General features: G+C 41.5%; 1 protein-coding gene across 15 annotated transcripts in view; it reads right to left on the reverse strand.

Moving 5' to 3' along the window:
- Nucleotides 1-38: 38 nt before the first annotated feature.
- FMNL2 (formin like 2) overlaps nt 39-23,807 on the reverse strand; it is a 323,982-nt gene continuing 300,213 nt past the window's right edge. For 4 of the 15 annotated variants that reach the window (XM_035304895.3, XM_035304894.3, XM_035304888.3 and 1 more), the window contains 11 exons: nt 23,434-23,558; nt 22,152-22,354; nt 20,366-20,600; nt 19,239-19,307; nt 19,054-19,134; nt 16,821-16,950; nt 12,401-12,564; nt 11,352-11,453; nt 9,295-9,393; nt 8,453-8,576; nt 39-2,011 (listed from right to left, as the gene is read on the reverse strand). In XM_035304895.3, the coding sequence (XP_035160786.1) occupies nt 1,902-2,011; nt 8,453-8,576; nt 9,295-9,393; nt 11,352-11,453; nt 12,401-12,564; nt 16,821-16,950; nt 19,054-19,134; nt 19,239-19,307; nt 20,366-20,600; nt 22,152-22,354; nt 23,434-23,558 (1,442 nt within the window). In that variant the 3' untranslated portion in view covers nt 39-1,901. Of the gene's footprint in view, nt 2,012-4,268; nt 4,363-6,212; nt 6,339-8,452; nt 8,577-9,294; nt 9,394-11,351; nt 11,454-12,400; nt 12,565-16,820; nt 16,951-19,053; nt 19,135-19,238; nt 19,308-20,365; nt 20,601-22,151; nt 22,355-23,433; nt 23,559-23,807 lie in introns of all 15 variants that reach the window. The other 11 variants (XR_013518929.1, XR_013518927.1, XR_013518926.1 and 8 more) reach the window with 5 other exon arrangements.

Here is a 23,807-nt window from a genome sequence, read left to right on the forward strand (position 1 = left end):
TCCCCTAAATTGTACCATTGAAAGATCACAACATAGAATAGTAGTGTAAATAGTTTATTTGCTCATATGCCATGAAAAGACCAGAAAAGTAACATGAATTGCTTTTATAAAACATTCTAATATTGCTAAGAAGCAGGCCCATTAATAAACAGAAAAGAACATGCCAACATTGTCTATTTGTAGATAAATAAATAGGCAATTATTTTAACACATACAGGTCAGCATTGAATTTTGGAAAACAGCTGCTTTGTAGTGGAAGTCCAACTATCTGTATTATTGTCAAATTGCTATTTTTAATCAAAATGAATGTTGAGTCCACAGAAAGACAAAATCTTGGCATGTTCTTTTTTAAAGTACACATTTATGGGAATGTGGCCGCAGGTGGCAGTTTAATCTTTCTGTAAATAGGTACACTAAAGTGAAATGTCGTAGGTAACTTGTTCCCTAAACTGTCCTTGTAGTTAAATATATATATTAAAAAAAACCTATAAGTTAAAATAACATTCAGATTGTATAGCATAGGCTGATGCATTTTAAAACAATATTTACAATATTACCCAGAGGCTTAGGTGGGAATTAAAGAGAAGTGTAAAAACCATAAAAAACTGCACCGATTTTATAGCAAAATATCTGTACATTTAAAAAGATCATATAACTACACATCCAAGGAAAAGGGACCTTCACCAAGGGGTTCACATAAGCACAACATAAAATAGGAAATTCAGCGGTTAAATACTATACAATAAACTTTACAATTAATATTGATGTACCAAGAAGATAAGCCAGAAGCAGAATGTATATTATGAAAAGTACAAATTTAGCTTCAGTCCAGTTTTTGACTTTGGAATGGATCAAGTGCCCTGCCAGAGAGGAAGGAAAAATAACAGTGGCTTAGTGGGCCATTTAGTCCCATTATGTATTATTTAAGCTGAATACCATATTAATACTTTTCAACAACTTAAATTGCAATTCCCCAGAACAAGTTAGCCATCATACGTGATGCCAAGTATATCTATCTTCTCCAATTTACAAAAAAAAGGAAAAATTGCGATTGTCAGAGAATAACGCCAGGTTCCTAACACTACTCTGCTAGCAGATGTAACCTTGAATGCTTGTTGATAGAGCTCGTAAACTTCCTTGCAAGGCACCAATTTCAGTTCTCAGAATTAATAATGGTCCTCAGAAATGTTAATATTGATTACTGAGATGTTGATTTTAGTGCTAATATGCTTGCGTTATTTAAAAGCTGCCTCTAGCTGAAGAACACAGTACTGCAAATAAGTCTTATCCCAACATTCATACTGGTGGATGCCTCTCACATAGAATTGTTCTCTAGCACAGAAGTAGAATGTGAAACTGGAAACAAAGGGTTGAGTGACCTTTGTGCCACTGCCATTGCATCCTGTTTGCACTTTGTTGGGGCCTGGTTATAAACAAAAGTTTTATCACGTGATTTTTCCTTCTTCCATGTTGCAAGTAACATACAAAGTTGATGGATATGGGTAAAACATAAAATTTCTTAAGAGACATCTCAGCAAAGGACCCACAGCAGATGCATTCATGTTACAACATCAGGAAACCAGGTAGGCCATCATGGGACAATCACAATGGTAGGTAATAAATTTACATTTTGGTTTAAAAAAACAGTAACATACTGGTGTAAAAAGATACCTAGTCAAATCAAATCCTATTGCTTTGATTAATCTGAACAGGTACTTCCATTTTTAGGCACTTGTTAACAAGGGTTGAAAGGAGAGCTCATTTTGAAATTCTTTTGTGTTTGCTAAATCTGAGCCCTTATTTTATGTGTGTTCAAGGCTGCAGTTAAATGGTAGCACATAAAGTTCATATGGGCAGTTTCATTCACGCACACCCTGTGTTCATGCAGGCCGGTCTCAGGTTCACATCGTTATTTCGGCACCATTAACAGAACGCAAGTTCTGATCATCAAAGCGCCGCCGGACGCTTCTCCTCACCGCATCGGCTCGTCTGTAGGGTTGGTTTCTAAGATCTGGAAAGAGGAGAGTGCCAGTAAGAGAATAGCAACCTTTAATAGCATGTGTCTAAGCAAGACAAAGGCCAGCTGGCAGCCAATCAAAGCAGCTTGTGTAGAAAAGAGTCACCTAATTAGCCCTTCAAACTCAGGGATCATTGAATCAAAGATAAACATATTTGCCTTCATTAATTACAATCAAACAAAATAGGGTATAATACTGGTAGGATTCTAGGACTTTAAGAGAGAAAAATATATAGATTATTTATGTCATAGGCCAGAGTCTAGCTGAAGTATTATTTTGAAATGTTTCTTAAATTAGAAGCAGCTGTAGGTTAATTTTTTTGTTTTGTTTTTATTCTGGAAGCCTGAATATCAATAGCAATTGCAATAAATTTTAAACTGCAAAATTAATAAAGCAGACTGCCCTGTCCCATCTTATCCTTGCAGTTTTAAAAAGAACCTAAAGGCTTTTAGTTTGCAGATAAAGGCTCTATTATTTTCATTCCATTAAGCTAGCTGAGTTTATTATTTTGTAAATTTTAGGCACAATAATTTCAATTAACCATTAAATATAAACCAAAACAATAGTCTATTATTTTCTGCCACTTCTTTTTTTTTTTTTTTTTTAAGAAATGGGATCTTGTTATGTTGTCCAGGCTGTACTTGAACCGGCACTGGCCTCAAGCAATTCTACCACCTTAGCCTCCTGAGAAACGGGGACTACATAGCTCTACCACCCAATATTTTTTATGTTACATCAGCAAGGAGGAGAAGTATCGGCCCTCCTGCATAAGAAAATCTTTAAGTGACTAAGTCAATCACTACATACCATTCCAAATAGGCATTCCTCTGTTGGGATGAAGTGGGATGAGCAGAGGAATTTTATGCAAGAACTTAATATGAAGGCATGCTTTCTTGGGTAAGTCAGGTACCTAACCAGCAACTAGGCTATGCAGCCTCCCTTTGAAGTCAAGACATAGTGAAAAAAGTAAAGCAGGCTTTGTACTTTTCCTCATCTGTTTGGTGTAATTAGTATTTACTTGCCTTTCATTAACTTAGTATTGTTGACTTCTTTTGTTGGAATACATTCTGTCTTTCGAAAGGGAAATACAAGTAACAGAATTAAACCAGATTGAATCTTTTGTATCCCTTTACTCAAGTTGTAAATGGAGCTGATGGACCACATTTGACCCACAGAATGTTTGCTCCACTCTACCCCCCCCTCACATTTTAAAATACAGTTTCCTGGTATTTAAATTGGTACTGAATATAAAAACTAGGGTTTCTGGCTTCCTTTGAAAAATTGGACAATCTGGCAAAACCAGGACCCAATTCCTACACAGCAAAAAGAAGCTGGTGCTAAAGATTGGTGCTCTCAGGTTCAGCACAGTTCTTACCAGGCCTGTTACCTTCCTGGATCCTTGACTCATGGGAATTTATGTGGCCCTGCCCTACTCTTTTTTTGGTGGGGGGAGGGGGACAGAGTCTCTGTCACCTAGGCTGGAGTGTAGTGGCAGATCTCAGCTCACTGTAGCATCTACCTCCTGGGCTCAAGCAGTCTACCCACCTCAGCCTCCCAAGTAGCTGAGCTATAGGTATTTGCCACCATGCCTGGCTAACGCTCGTATTTTTTTTTTGTAGAGACGAGGTTTCACCTCATTGCCCAGGCTGGTCTTGAACTCAAGCTGTTATCTGCCTTGGCCTCCCAAAGTGCTGGGATTACAGATTAAAAGTAAGAGCCACCATGTCCAGCCTCTACCCTTAAATTTAAGGGTAAAATAGTTTTGCATACCCTAATATTCTCAAGCCTCCGCTTCCTAGCCCACACTGGTAATGGAAGGCCAGAATTACACCTGTGGCCAAAGTTATGCAGCTCTGTGGTTCTTCATCCTCTTAGCAATTTGTTCTAAAGATCTTAATTCTTCAAAGGCTGTAGTTCATGTTCCCTGGCCAGGACCTGCTTTCAGTCTCTTCAGATCAAAATGGGTTTAACTGAGTAACTCAAAGGCCAAGATGGGTAAGGGAAGGACAGCTTAGCACTCAAAGCAAATACAATCATCAGCAAATACCCTCGCCCAAGCCATCACACTCGAGAACTTAAAAGCAGGCCGAGAAAGAGTTCAATAGAGAGGCTCAATCCCCACATCATTGGAATGTGAGGTACAAAAACTCCCTGGTCAGATTCTCTCACCAGTATTACTCTCAGCCATAGATTGAAACCATTGATCTGCATACAGAGAGAGGAGGAAGCTAAGTAAAAAGTGATGCTTGCCAGCTCTGTGTATCCTCCACCACCGGTGTGCTAGAAGAAATCCTTACCCTCGAGTGAACATTTGGAAATTTAGTGATATTATTCTTCTTTAAAGCTAAACAGAAAAAAAAAAACACAAAATGATGGTTAAGAAAAAATGGGATGAAAATGGAAAGCAACTCAACTTAGTGCTTAACATTCCCGGGCACATTAGCCAACAGAGGAAGAGAATGGGAAGCCATTACTACAAGAAGTGTTAGGTCAAACAAGGGAGGGATGAATGCATCTTCCCACCCAGCTCTCTAACCACCCAGTCAAGCTGCTTTGAAGATTGGCTCCAGAAAGATAAGAGTCCAGCAGCGAAACACAGCAAACATCAGCCAAACAGATGACAATTTTCTAGCCTGTTAATAAGCACTGGTGGGTAAGTACACTGCAGAGCAGGCAATGACAATATGTCCTTTGACATCAGAGACAGAACATACATAACAAGTGCAATTCATAGAATAGTACATCACAAAATAAACATACCCAGTTCCATGTCAATCTCAGCACAGGAGTCAATGGCTACTTCCAATTAGATTATGTGCTTCCCTTGTCTCTTTTCTAATCAACTAGACACTGGAGAGAAGTTTGTTCCTTATTAGGCATCAAGAACTAAGCCCAGGAAGTTACTTTCAAAAGTTTGATCACCCCCCCCACCCCAATTTAAAAACAGTGGCATTATCCAACGATATTTGCTGTATTTCTGGTGCCACCATCCTGACCAAAGAAGCAGGTCAAGATATGATCTGATCACAGAAGAAATAGCCTGAGTTGGACATGGAACAGAGCTACCAGTGAAAATGTAATGAGATAAGACGGTGGGAGCACCTAAGCCTTTGTATTCACGTCCTGTTTTACAGCTTTGCTGCAACATGGAATTACTGATATAGCTGAAATAGGCATGACATTCAGAAGGAATAGAGGTGGCCTACTCAGGGTAGGGTCTCATAAAGCTGTGGATTGCCTATATCTACACAAACAAGCCACGTCAAAAAGGTTCCCTATGTTAAGCTCATGAGTTTCAAGGCCCAGTTTGTAGCTGTGCATAGTTCACAGTTCTTCTGCAAGTCATTTTGCACTTTGCATTCCTGAGTACTTTCATACGGCTATCAAAGTATGTTAACTGGGTACAGGATAAAAGGGCTGGGTTAATACTGTATACTAGAACACTATGTTTTTTGGGTTTTCTTTTTTTTAAACAGGGTCTCTGTTGCCCAGGCTGGAGTGCAGTGGCAGGCTCTCTACTCACTGCAACCTCTACCTCCTGGGCTCAAGCGATGCTCCCACCTCAACGTCCCTGGTAGCTGGGACTACAGGTGTACCACCATGCCTAGCTAATTGTGTGTGTGCGTATGTGTGTGTGTGTTTGGTAAAGATGGGGTTTCACATTACCCAGGCTGGTCTTAAACTCCTGGGCTCAAGAGATCCTCTTGCCTCAGGCTTTCAAAGTACTGGGATTACAGGCATGTGCCACCACATCCAACCTGAACACAGTAAGTTCTCAATACATGTTAGGTTTAGTAGTTATTATTATTAATGGCTATCATTTTGTGTTGAAAGACATTAGCCTAAAATTCCTATCAGAAATCTACTTGGTACCAATACTGATTCTCAAAGAAGTGCTCTTAATATTTTTGCTCTATTTTTCTCAAAATTTCTGCAAACAATTCTATGACTTCAACTGTCAAAATATGCCCAGACTGTTACAGCAATGTGAATACACATGTATTGAAAGTGGCAGTGAGTGAGTGAGCAATGATGATTGAAGTGTAAAACCATGCACAATGAGAATAACACAAAATATGACATGATGGAGATGGCAATTCCATGCTAGCATGTTGGTTAGCCCTGACACACACACACACACACACACACACACACACACACAGGGACATAAGAAATCAAAAAACCTGTAGCAACCTTTTAAGAGCATCAGGTGAGAAAGAGTAATAGTTTAGTAATGGTATTCCTCAGTGAGAACAGGTTCGCAGAAAAACCGAGAGCCACGCTTGGCGGTGCGAGCAGTAAAGGGCACAGTCTTCAGCACTGCATTAAAAATGACAGCCAAACAACACAAACAGAAGAGAATAAAAAGCCAAGATCTATTGCATTAGTCCATGGTTAGTGCATTGTTAATCATACCTGGGGATGGAGGAAGGCAATATATACTCAGATTAGTTCATAAAGGTACAAAGAAGTTAATCTGGGGCTTTGGGGTGGGCCAGAAAATGAGAATTACTCCGAGGAGGATAAAAATTGCCCTACAAGCAGATACTCACTCCCCTCTAATGGTAGATTAATGACTTAGATCAAGCAAATAGAAAATGTACATTCCATTCATTTTATAAAGCCACGTGTCATTGGGATGGAGGATATACTAACAAAAAAGGAAAGGAACTCCAAGTTCTTTTATTTTTTTGGAGACAGAGTTACAACTTCCACCTCCCAAGTCCAAGAGATTCTCCGGCCGCAGCCTCCCAAGTAACTGGGATTACAGGAACCCGCCACCATGCCTGGCTAATATTTTTGTATTTTTACTAGAAACGAGGTTTCACCACGTGGCCAGGCTGGTTTTAAACTCAAGTGATCCACCCACCTTGGCCTCCCAAAGCACTAGGATTATAGGTGTGAGCCACTGCACATAGCCAAGAACTCCAGGTTCTTAATGAGTAAGGCTGGATGCTTCACTAACTACAAGTTCATTTTGTGGCACTGAGACCAAAAAATGCTTACCTAGGAAGGATCTGTTCCTGGTCTTGTTCAGAGTGGAGTTTCTCCCCCAGCATGGAGGAGGCAAAGAGAGGTGCTAACAATTAAGGTTTTATCTGGGGGTCATCTGCAAGCCACTGCAGTGTGTACAGTGAGATACCAATAGGCACAGATGTACAGGGTGTGTGTGCCATGTGTAGAGAATGGCATTTTCCTCAGCCACTTATCCACTCAGGACCTACACGGCTCTAATCTGGCAGAAAATTCATTATTGTCTTCCTCTGTATAAAATCTACCTAATCATCTAACCTATTTAATTTCCATGGGTCTGAGCTGTTGAGAAAAAAATTGTGGTTTTGACCATTTGGGATTCCAATTTACAATGTTCATGAAGCTATAACAAGAAATGAGATATCAAGAGTCTAGGAATTCTGTTTTTAAAAATCAGGAAAATTGGGGAAATGTAAACTAATGACGAGATATTTGATACTAAGGAACTGTTAGTTTTGGGGAGATGTGATAATGGTAATGTATGTTTTTATTTTTTAAGAGTCCTTATCTTTTGAAGATACGTAATGAAATATTTCCAAGTGAAATTCTATGTCTTGGATGTCAAGGGGTGGATATGGGGGTAGGTCGAGTGTACCTGTAACAAGACTGGCCACGAGTTGGTAATTGTTGAAATGGATGAGGGATACATTACATGGGACCTCATCATACTATTTTCAGTACTTCTGCATATTTCTGGACTGTCCCATTATAAAAAGCTATAAGCATCTGGAAGCTTATAGCAACATTCATGTGTAACAGACGTGAATGAAGTTACTTCCTGCCTCTGCTACAAGATAGTGCCCATTATTGTTCTGATCTGTAAAAGGAAGTACAGAGACCTGGGAGAATCGATTGAAGGAGACAGCATCAAGCCAATTTAATCAGACAAGAACCACGCTGGTTTAACACACAATTCTTGGCTGATAAAACCAGTCCCCAACCCTGGGCTAGAATAGAAGCCTGTTGGCTTATCCAAATTAAAGTACCTACTGACTTAAGTTACTCTGAATGAGTAGTAAAGAGGCTTTTAAAGAGGATGCATGGACTGTGATTAGTGCATGCTGAATGGGTCTTGTCCACACTGTTTATTAATAAGGCAGGTGGCTAGGTGTGGCCACAAGGAAAAAAAAATAGAGCATGATGACAAATCAAAAACAATGGAAATCCTTTAAGTGAAGGAGCTCTGCTGAAACCTGCAGGGTTCCAATGGGGCAGTATGCATGCTGCTGTAAATATACTTCAAACCCTAGCATGAGGTCTCTGCATCACTCTGGGTGTGAATAAAGTCAACTAATGAACTTGCCATCCCTGGACAAAAACAGCTGCAAAATCTGCATGCAGACCAGTCTAGGTGAGGCCAGTGGGATCTCCATGGGCCACAGTGAGGAAATATCTTTTACCTGTGATGATATCTTCAATGGCACCATCTTTTCCCTCATATACATGTCTGTTATCTTTAACTTGTCGTCTTCTTAATTCTGCAATTAACTCTTGCTGCTGCCTTTTTGATTTATGAGAAGGAGACTGAGAAGAAAGGGCAGAGATTAGTGAGGCTAAACTCCTGCCCATTAGGAGTTTATGAAAATTCAAAATGTGTCTGAGCATTATGTTACTAATAAGCAGCCTCGGCCAAAAACACTCATACATCCCAACATTCTGCTCCAATGCAGAAAACTCAGGCTTCTGGGAAGAAAACAAACTTTCACTGAAAAACACACAAAACTCCACCTGGCAGCAACAGGAAGGCTGGAGTCTAGCGCAACAAGAAGCAGTTGGTAATTGCCAAAATTTAGTGCCAGGGATCACAATGAAGAAACTTTGGACTGCCAGCCTAAATTTATGATTTTTACCTACTAATGACATTGCCCTCCATGAAATCTTCCCTCCATTCCTGCTAGCAGTCCCTGTGCTAGCAAGGCCAGCACCAATGTGCATCTGCACAAAGCCTTCTCTGGATGTTATGCCCTTTGGACACTGGGTCATCTAGTGTGGCCTCTCTGTATATCCAACTAAGTTCCAGATTATAAACTTGGACTTGCCACACAAACATGCTCTTAGCCTCACTCCAGTGGTTGTGGAACAAAGTAATTAATTAACATATTTCAATGTGCCAAGTTGCCAGGCACCAGAAGGAAGTGGTGAGGATCCTGGGCACACCTGGCTTGCTGGCCGTTCCTATGGCTCACTCCAAAGAGTCCTCTCAGCCTCTCTGCACGAACCTGTCTCATGTGGCACTTCTTACCTTTGGATCCTGCTGCTCCATCAGAGCTTCTTGCTCCAGGAGTTTTTCCATGAGAGCTTGTTCCTGCTTTTTCCTCAGCTCGTTTTCCTCTTCTGCTTGCTGGATAAATCAAAAGAATGAGAAACATGTTAATGGAAATAGTAGCAGCCAAGATTTTTAAAAGTCATTCTTCAAGCATCCTTAGTGAGTTGAGAATTTGAATAAATGAAAGGTTGAGAGGATCTACACTTTATGCCTGTATTTAGCTCTGCTTCTGGACTTCTCTGTCAGTCACCTCTCTTTAAAAGCTGGGACGTGAAGTCCTTTCCTGATGATCTTCTCCCTGTTCGAACTGCCTCAGTCTTCGTCCCACATACTGGTGGGCACCTCCTGTCCTGGCAGCTGTGCTCAGTGATTTTGTTTTCCTTCCAGAGACCGTCTGCCTACCTCGAGTGCCTCTGATCTGAGATTCTTCTGCCTTCTGCGTATTGGTAGGAGAAAACCTCCATTCCCTTGGCCTCTTACTTCTTTTCAGGACCTCACCAGAGTGATACTCTTGGCTTCTGTCCCACACCTCACTCATTCCCAAGGGAGGCAGTGTGACTAGTCTGATGAATCTGGAAGAAAGTGAATAGACTCACCTCAGCCCAGCCCTCTTGGGCACTCACTCACTCTTTGGAAGCCAGTCTCCCTGAAGAGACCTCTAGTTGTCAAGCTATGAACTGATGGGTAGGTGATCTATCTAATTTGTGGCTGAAGTTGAAGGTCGCAGACACCATATCCTTCAGCCCAGCTATTATCGGTAATAAAGTTTATATTTGGGTCTCCATTGCTTTTGTTTTAAGTTTCATTTTTGTTCAGCCAAGAGGGATGATGTCCTAAAACCCCAACCTCTGCCTACAGAGTCCCTAGGTAAGTGCCAGGCTGGGAGGCTATTCATCACATACAGGGCAAGAAAAACATCCAGGCAGTCACATTACTGCCTGGCATATGCCTCACTGAGCCAGCTGAGAAGATCACAAGGAGGAACAGTGAGGTGGAAAAAGCACACTGATAAACAGGCTGGGACCTCCAACACAGCCCGGACCACCAAGGGCAGCTCTATTCCTCTGCTCCACACACATCCCTGCTGATGCCTTGGGCATTAAGACAAACCCCAACTACTTCCCAACCTGTCTCAGCCAATTTTAAAATATATTTTCTCTTTTGACCTTAGATTTTTATGTTTTCATGTGAAAAAAACGTGGGCACAGCACATTACAAGGGCCACCTCAGGCTATCTCTGCAGCACACAAGCACAGCCAGCCAGTGGGCTTGGGCTACCAGGCACCACAGTCAGCAGCAGCTGGTGGCCCACCGCCTTCTCATACTGTTGCAAGTTCTCAGAGTCTTGCACACACAGTTTGTGCTGTGTTTAGGTTCACCCTGACTGCCACAGACATGTTCCTTTTACCAGCAGCTTGTAGCTCTACTGCTATATGTAGCCATGCTGAGGGAAGATGGCTAAAAATATTTTGACTTTTTGAGTTGTAGTAAAAGGCCTGATAGTGATTTCCAGAGCAAGCAGCCCTTAGTGGATTATGTCCAAGAGGGCCTCCCATTTAAAAGAAGGGCCACTTACTGATTCACACAAAGAAACAGAGTACCCACACTTAAAAGCACCATCCTTCAGTCCACACTAGAGAAATGCTGGTCTAAGAGGTCCTAAGCCCTGTGCCAGAACTAACACAAGCAGGCTCTCCCTAACCTCAGCTACATCATATACCTTCACCACAGCCCAGAGCTCACTTTTATCCATTAAACAATTCCATAAGAGGCCTGCATTTTCAAGTCCTTCACCTTGCCTGCCCAGGTAAACAGTCAAAGGGGCAGCAATGGTCTTGGAGCATCTCCCTTGCCCCAAGGGAGCAGCCAAGAGCTTTGTTTCCTGGCTGAGTCAGAGGACTGCTGTCTCGTGAAGGCCACCAGATCTGCTGCCCACAGGAACTGGGAGGCCTCTGCAGAGAGCTGGGACTCAGACACAGCTCAAGGAGGGCACTTGCTTAAGAAATAAAGGCAAGGAGGCCTTTAACATATACCTTATACGCTTTCACAAACCGGACAAAGACAGGAAAGAAGACAGAGGGTGGTGTTGTCTTGGGGTTTTCTCCAAAATACTTCACAACATCATCAAAGGCATCCTGTAAAGAAGCACATTTCATTAGTTTGGCATTTGAACTGGATGCTCTGCAGGGGAAGCTGAGGCAAAGCAGCAGCCACAAGACAGGTTCCCATGGCCTCCCATCTCTGCACCTCCTTCACCTCCCAAGATTGCCTAACACCTCTGTGTTTCCTCCAGATGCCTCAGCAGAAGCAATTCAAGGAATACAATAGTGGGGCACAGGAATTCATCTCCAGGACCTCCTGCCACTTCTACACACATGCATGCATGTACACATACACACACACATGCATGCACACACCCCACATACAAAAGGAAATCTTTCAAGAGTTTCCAAAGGCGGTGGGTGGTAGAACCACTTAAAACCAACAAGGTCAAAAGGGATCTTAGTCACTCTGACCCTAATCCTTGCTTCAGCACTCCCTATGACAGCCTCACACGGGACAGTCAGTCTCTGCCTAAACTCTTCCATGGCACGACTGCCCCAAACCAGAGGCCCTTCCACTAAATCTGCTGATCCCCATCCCCCAACTTTGCCTCTGCCTCCTCTGATAATGTGCAGTTCATTCTGTTTAGCAGGTCTGCCTATCTATAAGCAATCCCCAGTATAGTGTAACATTTTGAGGACAAGATCTACAGAAACCCAGTACACAGGAAGAACTACTTTGCCGAGCACAGGCCTGACACATGGGCTGAACTGAATACAGAACCCACACTGGAGTGGGTGTTGGAGTGAAAGGGGAGGGCCCAGGCTAAAGAACCCCAAATTAGAAAAGGACAGTGAGGATGGGGCCCTTCCAAGAATAACCGTGGGAATAGTCTCCATGTCCATAATTAATAGCTATACAAGAAATCTACCCTCCGCAGACAGGGAAATGGAACATTTCTCTCTGAACCAAGGGCCTGCACCACAGGCAGCTTTAATGGATGTAGCTTCTTCACAGGTGTTGGGCCATCAATACTTGCCTGTGCAATCTTGGCATCATCCTGCAGCTTCTTCAGCTTCCCCTCATTGTTGAGGATGAACTCCTTCAGCAGCATGTTGTGGTCATGCATGGTGTACTCTCTCTTGGTCAAGTCCATTCCCCTCTGGAGCTCCTTGACATCCAGCAAAACATTCTCAAGGGAGACTGAAGTAGAGAAAGAACATCCCAGTGAAACTCAACAGGGAAAGTCACAACCACGGCCAGTCTGGCTGCGGAGCCAACTTCTTAGGAGATTCTTAGGCTTATTTAAGGGCCCTAGACCTAGTTTCCAGCTTTTGGCACAGAGCTCTTTTAATACAAAGAAACATTGTAAGCACTACATTACATTCTTTGTGTGCACTACTTCATTTGCACCATTAGCTCATTTTGCCAACGAGCAAAAGCAGCGTAAAGAGGTTTCATGGCCTGCCCTTGGTCACACTGCTAGTAGGTGGCAGAGGAGTAATAACTGTCGACTTTAAATCCCACACTTGCACAAAACTATTCCATTTCTCTTACAAGAAATAACCTATGGGTGGGCCCATAGGCTCAGAGGTCCTTATCTGTAATAAGCCAAAGATTTTTGTGGGTGTTTGGTTTTTTTATACAAACAAGGTCTCTGTCACCCAGGCTGGAGTGTAGTGGTTCCATCATAGCTCACTGCACCCTCAAACTCCTGCCCTGACATCCCAAAGTGTTGGGATTACAGGCGTGAGCCACTGTCTAGTCCATAATCTTTTAACCCCTGCCTAACATTTAAAACTCTTTTGCATTTCTCGGGCTCTCCAGCAGGGGGCAGCCTCTGGTCTTAACCATAGGTTGCATTGATTACTAGGACCCAAAGCAACCTTGCATATAGCTTCTTTAACAACCCCTCCTATTCAGACAGGTTTAGTGTAACCCTTTCTGTCTGCAGTGTGGCCTCTACCGGGACAGGCATGCTCCCAGAGCCTCCTGAGCCGCTTCTGTAGGATGTCAGGCCCCAGCTCTGGCTCCCTCTTGCCTGACTCAGTTCTGCATGTCGACAAAATATTGGTGCAAAAGTAATTAAAGTTTTTGCTGAAATCTGTTTGATATTGGAATACATTCTTAAATAACTATAGTTATGTTATACGTCATTTTAATGCACATTTCTCATTTTTTTGTTACTGACATTACTTGCCATTTTAGACTGGAAATGACATTAGACAAAAAGCAAATTCAAGCGATTTTCTTATTTGAGTTCAAAATCGGTTGTAAAGCCGTGGAGACAACTTGCAACATCAACAATGCATTTGGTGGTCCGAGAAATTTTGCAAAGAAGGTGAGAGCCTCGAAGATGAAAAGTGTAGTAGCCGGCCATCAGAAGTTGACAACGGCCAATGGAGAGCAATCAACAAAGCTGATCCTCTTAGAACCTCACAAGAAGTTGCTGAAGAACTCAACATCGAACATTCTACAATCTTTAAAAGCAAATTTAAAGCAAATATGAAAGGTGAAAAAGCTCAGTAAGTGGGTGGCTTATAAGCTGAGAGAAATTTTCTTTTTAAAATCATTGCTTTGAAGTGTCATCCTCTGCTCTTCTATGCAACAACAAACCATTTCTCAATCAGATTATGACATGCAACAAAAAGTAGATTTTACATGAGAACCAGCAATGGCCAGCTCAGTGGCTGGACCTAGAAGCAGCTCAAAAGCACTTCCCAAAGCCAAACTGGCACCTAAAAAAGCTCATGGTCATCGTTTGGTGGTTTGCTGCTGGTCTGACCCACTACAGCTTTCTGAATCCCAGCGAAACCATTACATCTGAGATGCCTGCAGGCAGCACTGGTCAACAGAAAGGGCCCAGTTCTCCATGGCAACGCCTGACTGCACATTGCACAACTAACACTTCAAAAGTTGAACAAATTGGGCTACAAAGTTTTGCCTCATCCACCATATTCACCTGACCTCTTGCCAACTGACTACCACTTGTTCAAGCATCTCAACTTTTTGCAGGGAAAACACTTCCACAACCAGCAGGATGCACAAAATGCTTTCCAAGAGTTGTTGAATCCAGAAGCACAGATTTTTTTTCACTACAGGAATAAACAATTCTCACTGGCAAAAACGTGTTGATTGTAATGGTTCCTATTTTGATTATTAAAAATGTGTTTTGTTTTTTTTGTTTTTGTTTTGTTTTTTTTTTTGAGATAGCGTCTTGCTCTTTGGCCCTGGCTGAAGTGAAGTGGTGCAATTTTGGCTCATTGCAACCTCTGCCCCCCGGGTTCAAGCAAGTCTCCTGCTTCAGCCTCCCAAGTAGTGGGGATTACAGGTGTGTGCCACCATACCTAATTTTTGTATTTGTATAGAGATGGGGTTTCATCATACTGACCAGGCTGGTCTAGAACTCCTGACCTCAGATGATCCACCCACCTTAACCTCCCAAAGTAATAGGATTACAGGTGTGAGCCACTGTACCCATAATAAAAATGTATTTGAGCCTAGTTATAATGATTTAAAATTCACGGTCCAAAACCACAACTGCTTTTGTACCAACCTAATAAAAACAGTGCAGTCAGTTTTTCCCTTAGTTGACTCACACTGTCTTATCATCCTTGATTCTCCAATACTTATGATGGTGCCAAGTACATGGAGGGCACTCAAAGGTGCTCACTGGATAAATGAAGGAGTGAATACGTGAGTGAAGGCATAGAGAATCTGTGTTGGGCAACCTGGGCACCAGAGAGCAAACAGAACGGTTCTGCCAGGGAGCAACCCAGTCTCCCATTTTCGCTGATGTTTTTCAAGTGACACCATTTGGACCAAACAAAATGAGCTAGTATTCATTGGTCATGGGGAAATTATAATAGCTTTTAACATTTTTTTAAAATTGGAATTGTGAGGTGTAAGAACTAATTTAGGCAAAGGGAAACTTGAAAGGAGGAAGATCACTTGGTCAGAACAAAAATTCTGCTAACTGTCTAAGTGAGCGCCAAGCTCGCTCTAGGTCTGTCTAGTCTGCGTCACATAGTTCTTCATAGTCAGAGTCACGTCCATCTGCCCTGCCCCTCAGTCACCACCATGGCTTCTGCAGTATTTATCCCAGTAACTGCATCATCTCATTCATTCATTTGTTCCCTTGTTCATTTGTTTATTTCCAACATCCAATTTTCAGGGGCTGAATGAGAAAGATAAATAAAACCTGATATACCTTTAAGAAATGCACACAATGGCCAGGCATGGTAGCTCACATCTGTAATCCCAGCACTTTGGGAGGCTGAGGCGACAGTATCACTTGAGCCCAGGAATTCAAGACCAACTTAGGCAACATAGAAAGACCCCATCTCTACAGAAATTTTAAAAATCAGCTGGGCATAGTGGTGTGTACCTGTGGTCCAAGCCCCTCAGAGGGCTGAGATGGGAGGATCGTTTCAGCCTGGGAGGTTAAGATTGCAGTGAGCTGTGATCACATCACTGCACTGTAGCCTTGCTCTATTGAGCAAGACCCTGTCTTTAAAAAGTACACAGATTGCAATGGACATACAAACTGTTGTAACACAATATGAGAAACCTTGTACAAGATGGCAGAACAGAGTGCTCTTTAGTGAGAATACAGAACCATTTACCCTGGCTAGGTTAGAGGCCTCACCCTCGAAGATTCCGTAAGTCTGAGGTAGCCCTCAGGAATCTGAATTAATAATAAACACTGCCTGCTTATGGTTCAATATCACAATTTGAGAATCACGGCCTGTAACTGATTCTAAGGTCAATCTGCATATCATTCCTTTTTCTAATCTAAGGTACTTTCAAGAGAACATGGTACAACTGGATGATATACTTCATGAGAAGTAAGACCTGGTTTCTAGTCCTGTTTCTATCACTTTCTACTCATGTGATTTTGGGCAAGACATTTAACCTCAAAAAATCTCAATTTTCTCACCTATAACATGGAGATACTATTACCTTGTGCATCCCAGCTATCTTAGAGTCACAGATGATTTAAATGAGAAAATGTATACCTGTCTTAGCAAAGTGACAACCAATAGGTGCTGATAATTTAACTAGTTTCAGGCAAAGGCAAAATGTTTAGAACTACCACACTTGAGCAAGTGGAATGGCACAAAATCAAAAGCGTTTGCTGGACAGTGATTCTCAGATTCTCATTCCCACATTTCAAACAACAGCAGCAGAACAAAAAGGGCAGTGAATAAAAGAGGGAAGGGATATGACTCTCAGCAGCCTGGCTCTACAGAGAGGACACAGAGATGACCTTTACGCCCACATTCCCTTCTGCTCTCAGGGTGACAACACCACAGCCAATGTGTTCCAGCTCAGAGTGTCTGACTTCTTAGCCTTGGCTTTTTAAATGGGTTGTGAAGAGTGTTTCAGCAGGGAATGGCTCCACCACAATTAAAGGCATTAAGTACCCAAGAGGAACGGTAATAGCTGAAATCAAGTACCTGCAGCAGCTTTTTCCACATAATGAAGCTCATTATAAAACAGGGACACTTGGTGATATTTTTCTTTCACCACATTGGATATATAGTGCAACAGCGTTTGCTTCCTGTCTGTTGACTTTGTATCTAAGAGCTGAAAACAAAAGAGAACAAGGGTTAGGTACAAGAGTAAAGGGTAATGGGAGAGCTACCCCTCAGATGATGATTTCCCTCCCAGAGTCATTCACTGAGTACAGTCGCCCCACAGGCTGGCCCATTCCCATAGGAGAGTGAGAATTCCATTTGTTCCTCAGTGAACCAGTGCACTGACACTTAGCTGGCTCGACGACTTTCCAACCAGGGCACATACTTAACTACAGAAATGACTCAAAGTACCTAAGAATGGTTCACAGCTTTCCTCTACTCTAGTTCCTTTTTATCCACAGGTTCACTTCCCATGGTTTCAGGAAACCCACACGTTTCAGGTATCCAAAAATAGTAAACGGAAAATTCAAGAAGTAAACAATTCATCAGATTTGAACTGTACACCATTCTGAGTAGCATGATAAAACCTTGCATGTGGAGTTGACATCCCTCCTAGACCAAGAATCACCCCTTTGCCCAGCAGATCCACACTGTAGACATTAACTGCCATTAGTCACTTAGCAGCCATCTGAGTTATCAGGTCAACAGCCGTCTACTGCAGTGCTTGTGTTCAAGTAACATATTTTATTTAGCTGTTCTATCATCTATCTATCTATCTATCTAATTTTTTGAGACAGAATCTCACTCTGTCACCCAGGCTGGAGTGCAGTGGTGCCATCTTGGCTCACTGTAACCTCCGCCTACCGGGTTCAAGCAATTCTCCTGCCTCAGCCTCCTGAGTAGCTGGTATTACAGGCACCCACCACCACGCTCAGCTAATTTTTGTATTTTTAGTAGAGATGGAGTTTTGCCATGTTGCCCAGGCTGGTCTTGAACTCCTGATCTCAGGTGTTCCACCTGCCTCAGTCTCCCGAAGTGCTGGGATTACAGGTGTGAACCACCACACCCAGCCTATTTTATTTTTTAGTTATTGCAAATCTCTCACGGTGCCTAATTTATAAATTCAACTTTATAACAGATATGCATCTCTAGGAAAAAACAGTGTACATATAAGGTTCAGTACTATCTGAGGTTTCAGGCATCCACTGGGGTCTTGGATCACAGCCCTAATGGGAAAGGGGGACACTGATTACTGGACGTACATGAACTCTCCCAGCCCTGCATCTGCTATCCCGCCTTCCCTGCCTTAAAAGCAGGACAACTCCAATTTTAGTGCTCTTCAAAGAGAAGAGCCAGAGAAACAGGATGTAGAGCCAGCAGGCATGTGCAGGTGCCTCCTACACAGCAGGGCTCCTATGCTCATTTTTACATTTAGCTCAGCCCCTCCTTTATTTCCTAGCCTGTGACAACCTGAAACAGACATGCTTAACTGATTGTGATCTGCTGGAGGCCAGAACAGTGACTGACAGAACACTCCTTTTAAATAACTAGCTCCCTGGCCTGGGGACTCAACCCACCGTCCAGCCTTCTCAAGTAGCAATCATGTTAAGCCTGCACAGCCTGGAGGGGGGCCAAAGAGGATTTTCTCTAGTCTTGTTCACATTAGTTAGGTGATTCCGCAAATGAGAGCTCCTTGCACGTAACGACAACAAAAATTCAAGAAAATATAGAAAAGTTACTAAAAGCAGTTTAGAAAATTTCCATGATTCCACCCAACCTCTGCTAACATTTTAGCCTATTTCCATTCAGTCTTTCTTCCCACATAGTTTACTTAGCTGAAATTAAACTAAGTATACCTGCAGGTATACCAGCAATGCATACTCTGCTTTCTTATCTAAACACAAAATCATCCTTTCTTGGAACACTCTTCATCAGTATGTTAACGGTGGAAGAATAGTTCACTATATTAACTAGTGTTAAAGCACATTTAATTATTTCCCACAGTTAGATTGTTATTAATTTGCAATTATAAATAAAATACAGCATTCAAAATTCAGACATTTGAGAAAAGATGCCTAGAAATGGAAACACTGAGTCAGAGTATGAGTAACTATAGTTTCTATGTGCTCTCTGTCAAACAGTATTCCAGAAATTTGTACCAATTCATCTTCCTGTGATAGAAAATATTCATCAAAACACCCCCCATCACCCTAACTTCTCTGCCAGCCATCTGTCCTTCATATAACTCTCAGATTTCTTTTAGTCCACTCACCAGATCTAAACTCTGAAGTTTGAATCCATAAACTGCTCCTCTTTTACTGCTATTCATGTAGTTTCCAAGGGCTAAGATGATCTGCAAAACAGAAGGTGAAAACAAGCCCATCAGCACAGCACTCCAGGTACTCAACACAGCTCAAGCGGCCCTTCACACCTATATACAAGAAAATCTGCACTTGCCTCCAGAATTTTCTTGAGTTTTTGGGACGACTTTATAGAGACAGATGCTGCTATGATCGCATGTAGTTGCTAGATTCCAGTCAATGGAAGGAAAAGAAAAAAAGACATGTTAAAAATGGGAAACTAATTCGCAACTGAATATCAACACAAGAAAGCAGGCAGCAGGCCTGCATTCAGAGCCTAAAGACTTCATGTTATGTTTTTCCTAAGCATAACAAATTTCATTGTCTGCTTGGTCTTGGGTAATCATATTGTTACATGCAAGGTCTTTACTGAAACTATTCACAATAAGTAACATAGGAATCTTGCTTATCACAAAATCTGTAACAAATCTATAACCATTAAGATTCAGGGTTAAGAGTCCACAGCTTCTTCTGGTAGAACTCAATTTCCTGTCCACCACCTCTAATCGTGTCATACAATTAATATTTTTAAACCAATGAGGAGGTATCAAAAATGAAAAAAAAAGGGGGGAGGGGAATATAACACCCTCCAGAAGTTCTCAGAACATGTTTTCAACAGACATATACTTCAATAACAGAAACCAACAAATTTATTTAGAAACAGAATTGAAAGAGAACTGAAGTTTATGATATTCATAAACTCCACTAGGTTAACACAAGGGAATGAGGATGGTTGGCTGTTATGTCTATATCACCACAGTTTACTGTAACAAACTTCCAAGAAAGAAAATGCTGATATATTTAAAGTTTTTAGCCAAAACTTATAAATCTGCTCATTAAAGATAGGGCATAATTTTTAGAAATGAAAGTCACATTTTCAGTCTTGCCAACCCAGCCAGAGGACTAGTATCTTCAGAGGGAAACCAAGTTTGAGAAAATGGTTTTCCTTGTCCTCTGTACTTTTGAAATCTAGAGAACATGTGTAGACACAATAAATGGCATTCTTTCGGGAGAATAGCAATATGGAATATGGAAATTCACCATTTTTCAAATTTACTTTGCATACGTAATATGGAAAAGATGGCTGAAATAAAAATGCAATTTAGAAAATTCTGGGAAGAAGTCTTAGAACCATCACATTGAGTGCAATTCTGGAAGAGACTTTAAAAAATAACGATTCCATATTTCTTTGGTCCCACTCTCTGCCAAAGTCAGTCCACTCACAGGAGTCAGCATCTGAATGCTTTCAGCAAAGTTCCCAATGAAGGCCATGATGGTCATCTTCTGCATGAGCCTCTCGATTTTACTAAACTGCATCATGAACCGATCTTCATCTGACAAGTTTTCCAAAGGCTTCCTTTCCCGCTCATAAAGCCGAAGCACTTTCACTTCATTCTCAGTTGGCAAGAACCGCATCAAGCATTCCACAAAGTCTACAGGCAGTGTCTTCAAGTCAAATCTAAATACAGAAGTGGAGAGATCAGCATTAGAGAGAAAAACCTCCTACCCACTTCTCAGGTTCATCCATCTGGTACAGCTCATTGAATACCAAGTGAACGAGTGTAAGATTTCCCCAGCTGCCCTGTGAAGTCCCACCCAGTGCTGGCTCTTGACTATGCCTCGGGTAACTTAATTGGTTCTTCCTGAAAACCTGGACCTTATCACAATTGCCATCCTCAGTTTTTAGGGTACTGGCATAGCTCTAGGCCTCTGGAATCAGGAGTAAACAAAAATAGGAAGAGGAAGAACAAAGGCTAAAGCATCTGGTGGTTTAGTGGTTCAAGGACACAGTTTAAAGGCACTGTGAAGGACTACTAATTAAGGAGATTAACACTGTATACATCATTACAGAATATCTGGTGAGTTATGTAAAATATTTCAATTAAACCAATAGTCTGGTAATTTTTCTTCTTCTTTGGAAAAAATCCCATCCAAATGCCTGTATTATGTGAACGTTTTAGGTTAAGTGTATACATTCCTTTAAGTTCCTTTTGGATATATGCTTAATTTGAACAAATGAAGTATTTTTTACAATCTCTATTCTCTATTATTCTCTGGACAATCTTTGTTCAGCTAAATAGAATTACATTTAATCATCATGACAAGACAAACAAGATCTATAAAGATTGAAAACCAGGCTGCACGTCAGGTTTCAATGTCAGAAATCAGAAGAGACTGTAGGAGGCACTGGACTACTAGATTATGACCCTGGTTGAGGACACAAAATTGGAACAAAGGATTTCTCAAGGTCATTTACACCTCTAAGTCTCTAACTTTACAAGATACCAATGTACAAAGAAATGGTTCCTAAAACATTTAATAATGTCTTCATCGCATTTGAAAGTCACGATGGCCACAAGAAGAATAGAAGGATTCTTCTAAAAGAGAAGTAAAACCAATGCCTTCTATGCAGTTCAAGAATAAAACAATGAACTTTGTTTAAAATGTCCTGGAAGTACTAAAAGCAAAACAATTCACATTCCTGTTGTTATGAATTAAAATATGCATCTGTATCATATTTGCATCTGGCACTGAACTGTTTCATTCCACAAATGCCACAAATTTGTATTCAACAAATATGGACAAAATCCAGATACTCCAGAGGAAATGGACATTTTCTACCTTTTCTTAACATCTGCCACACTCAGCTCAACTTTCCTTTTATGTAAGCATTGCTGGAGGCCCGCATAAGAGAGCAGACCAAGATAATAAATGATGTCACAATCCAGATGTTATTCTTCTAAAACAATTAGTTACTCATTCTAATGCAACACTCCCCAGGGTGATTTCTGCTCCACCTCTCTTGTGCTGGCATCCTATTCAACTTTGAAGTAGCACACACAGAGTACAGAGGTCTCTGAATTGTGGATATCAAAAATTGCTCCAGGTTTTATCTTGGGTCTTGCCTCACTATTGAAATACTTCTGTCATCTCCTAATTCATAACATTCACATTTTCATTTTATCATAAACTTATTAGAATATAATTTTCCGGAATGCCCTGAACTTACACATGAATAGCTTTACATATCTCCTCAGCAGTCTTTCCAGCTTTCCTTAAAGTTATGGCCAGATTTTTGGCCCTGTTTGCTTCTAGTAATGTCACTTTGTTTGTTCCCTTCTGTGATATCTTCTGTTTGCTTGAAGAAAGATCAATGGCAGGACCTTGGGCTTTTGTCTTGAATATTTCCTCAAATTCATCCACATTTAAATCCTAAGGTAGAGAGGAATGACCATGGAAAATTGGATTATATTTAAAAATTAACTCTGAAAGCCACCAGTTAGTTAGTTTCTGAAGCAAAGACCTTACTTTTTCTATTAAGTTGTCTTTGGCCATGGCTTGCTCTATTTTTCTTGTTTTTGTTAGGGTACAACTTATGGCACACACACAGAAGTGAACACAGGCCGGGTGTGGTGGCTCATGCCTGTAATCCCAGCACTTTGTGAGGCTGAGGTAGGTGGATCACTTCAGGTCAGGAGTTTGAGACCAGCGTGGCTAACATGGTGAAACCCGGTCCCTACTAAAAATATAAAGAATAGCCGGGCATGGTGGTGTGTGCCTATAATACCAGCTACTCGGGAGGCTGAGGCAGGAAAACTGCTTGAACCTGCAAGGCAGAGGTTGTAGCGAGCCACTCTTGTGCCACTGGACTCCAACCTGGGTGACAGAGCAAGACTCCATCTCAAAAAAAAATAATAATAATAATAAGTGAACATAAAAGTAGAGTACTACCAATTCTAACCCACCAATTGAATTGCTTTTCAATAATTAACTTGTATAGACAGCTGCCACAGATTAAAAGTATCCATCAAATAAAGCAGTGAGTGTGATAACTAGGTTCTTACTTACAGTCCAAAAGTTTTTACGTACTTCTCTCAATTAAGGGAAGGAATTATTATGTCAGATCCATATTCTGCAGCATACACTGAAGATGCTCAAAAGCATTTATTCCATTTTAACATAACTCCTTAAACATAGTTTTAGAACCACCTTACGAAATAGCATCCAATGTTATTCTCTGATATCTGTTTCTTCGTTGTAACAAGAGACTTTTTTTTTTGAGACAGGGTTTCACCATATTGGTCAGACTGGTCTCGAACTCCTGACCTCAGGAAATCTACCTACCTTGGCCTCCCAAAATGCTGGGATTACAGTTGTGAGCCACTGCACCTGGCCTGTAACAAGAGGCTTAAAACACTAGTACCTGATCTGTGACACTTCCAGGCTAACAGAACACCCATGTTGGCTCTGCTGCACAGAGTGCATCTCTAGTTTCTAACCGAGAAAAATACCTCCAGAATTCGCTCATCATCAATTTCATTGAAGACTGTCCCATTGATCTGATTGGGCTTCAAAGCAACCCAGTTAAACACCGGCATTCTGAACTTCGTCTTGATTGGCTTCTTAATTTTCACAGCTAAAGATGTCAAACAGAATGGAATTAAGATCCCACCAAAAGCCTATGACCCTCAGGAACAATCAGACAACAGTCTCTGCAGATGACACTTTAACACTGGAGGAAGGTTGGCAAGAGGTGTGCAAGTAGGTTTTCAAAGCTGGGAAACAACACACATGGCCTTGGCCAGGGCCATCTGAGGTCACACACTGATACAACATTGTATTAAAAGCTGTCTAAGGAACAAGGGTTGATTTTTTTCTTTTAATT

Source organism: Callithrix jacchus, chromosome 6, assembly GCF_049354715.1.
Source record: "Callithrix jacchus isolate 240 chromosome 6, calJac240_pri, whole genome shotgun sequence".
NCBI lineage: Eukaryota > Metazoa > Chordata > Mammalia > Primates > Cebidae > Callithrix > Callithrix jacchus.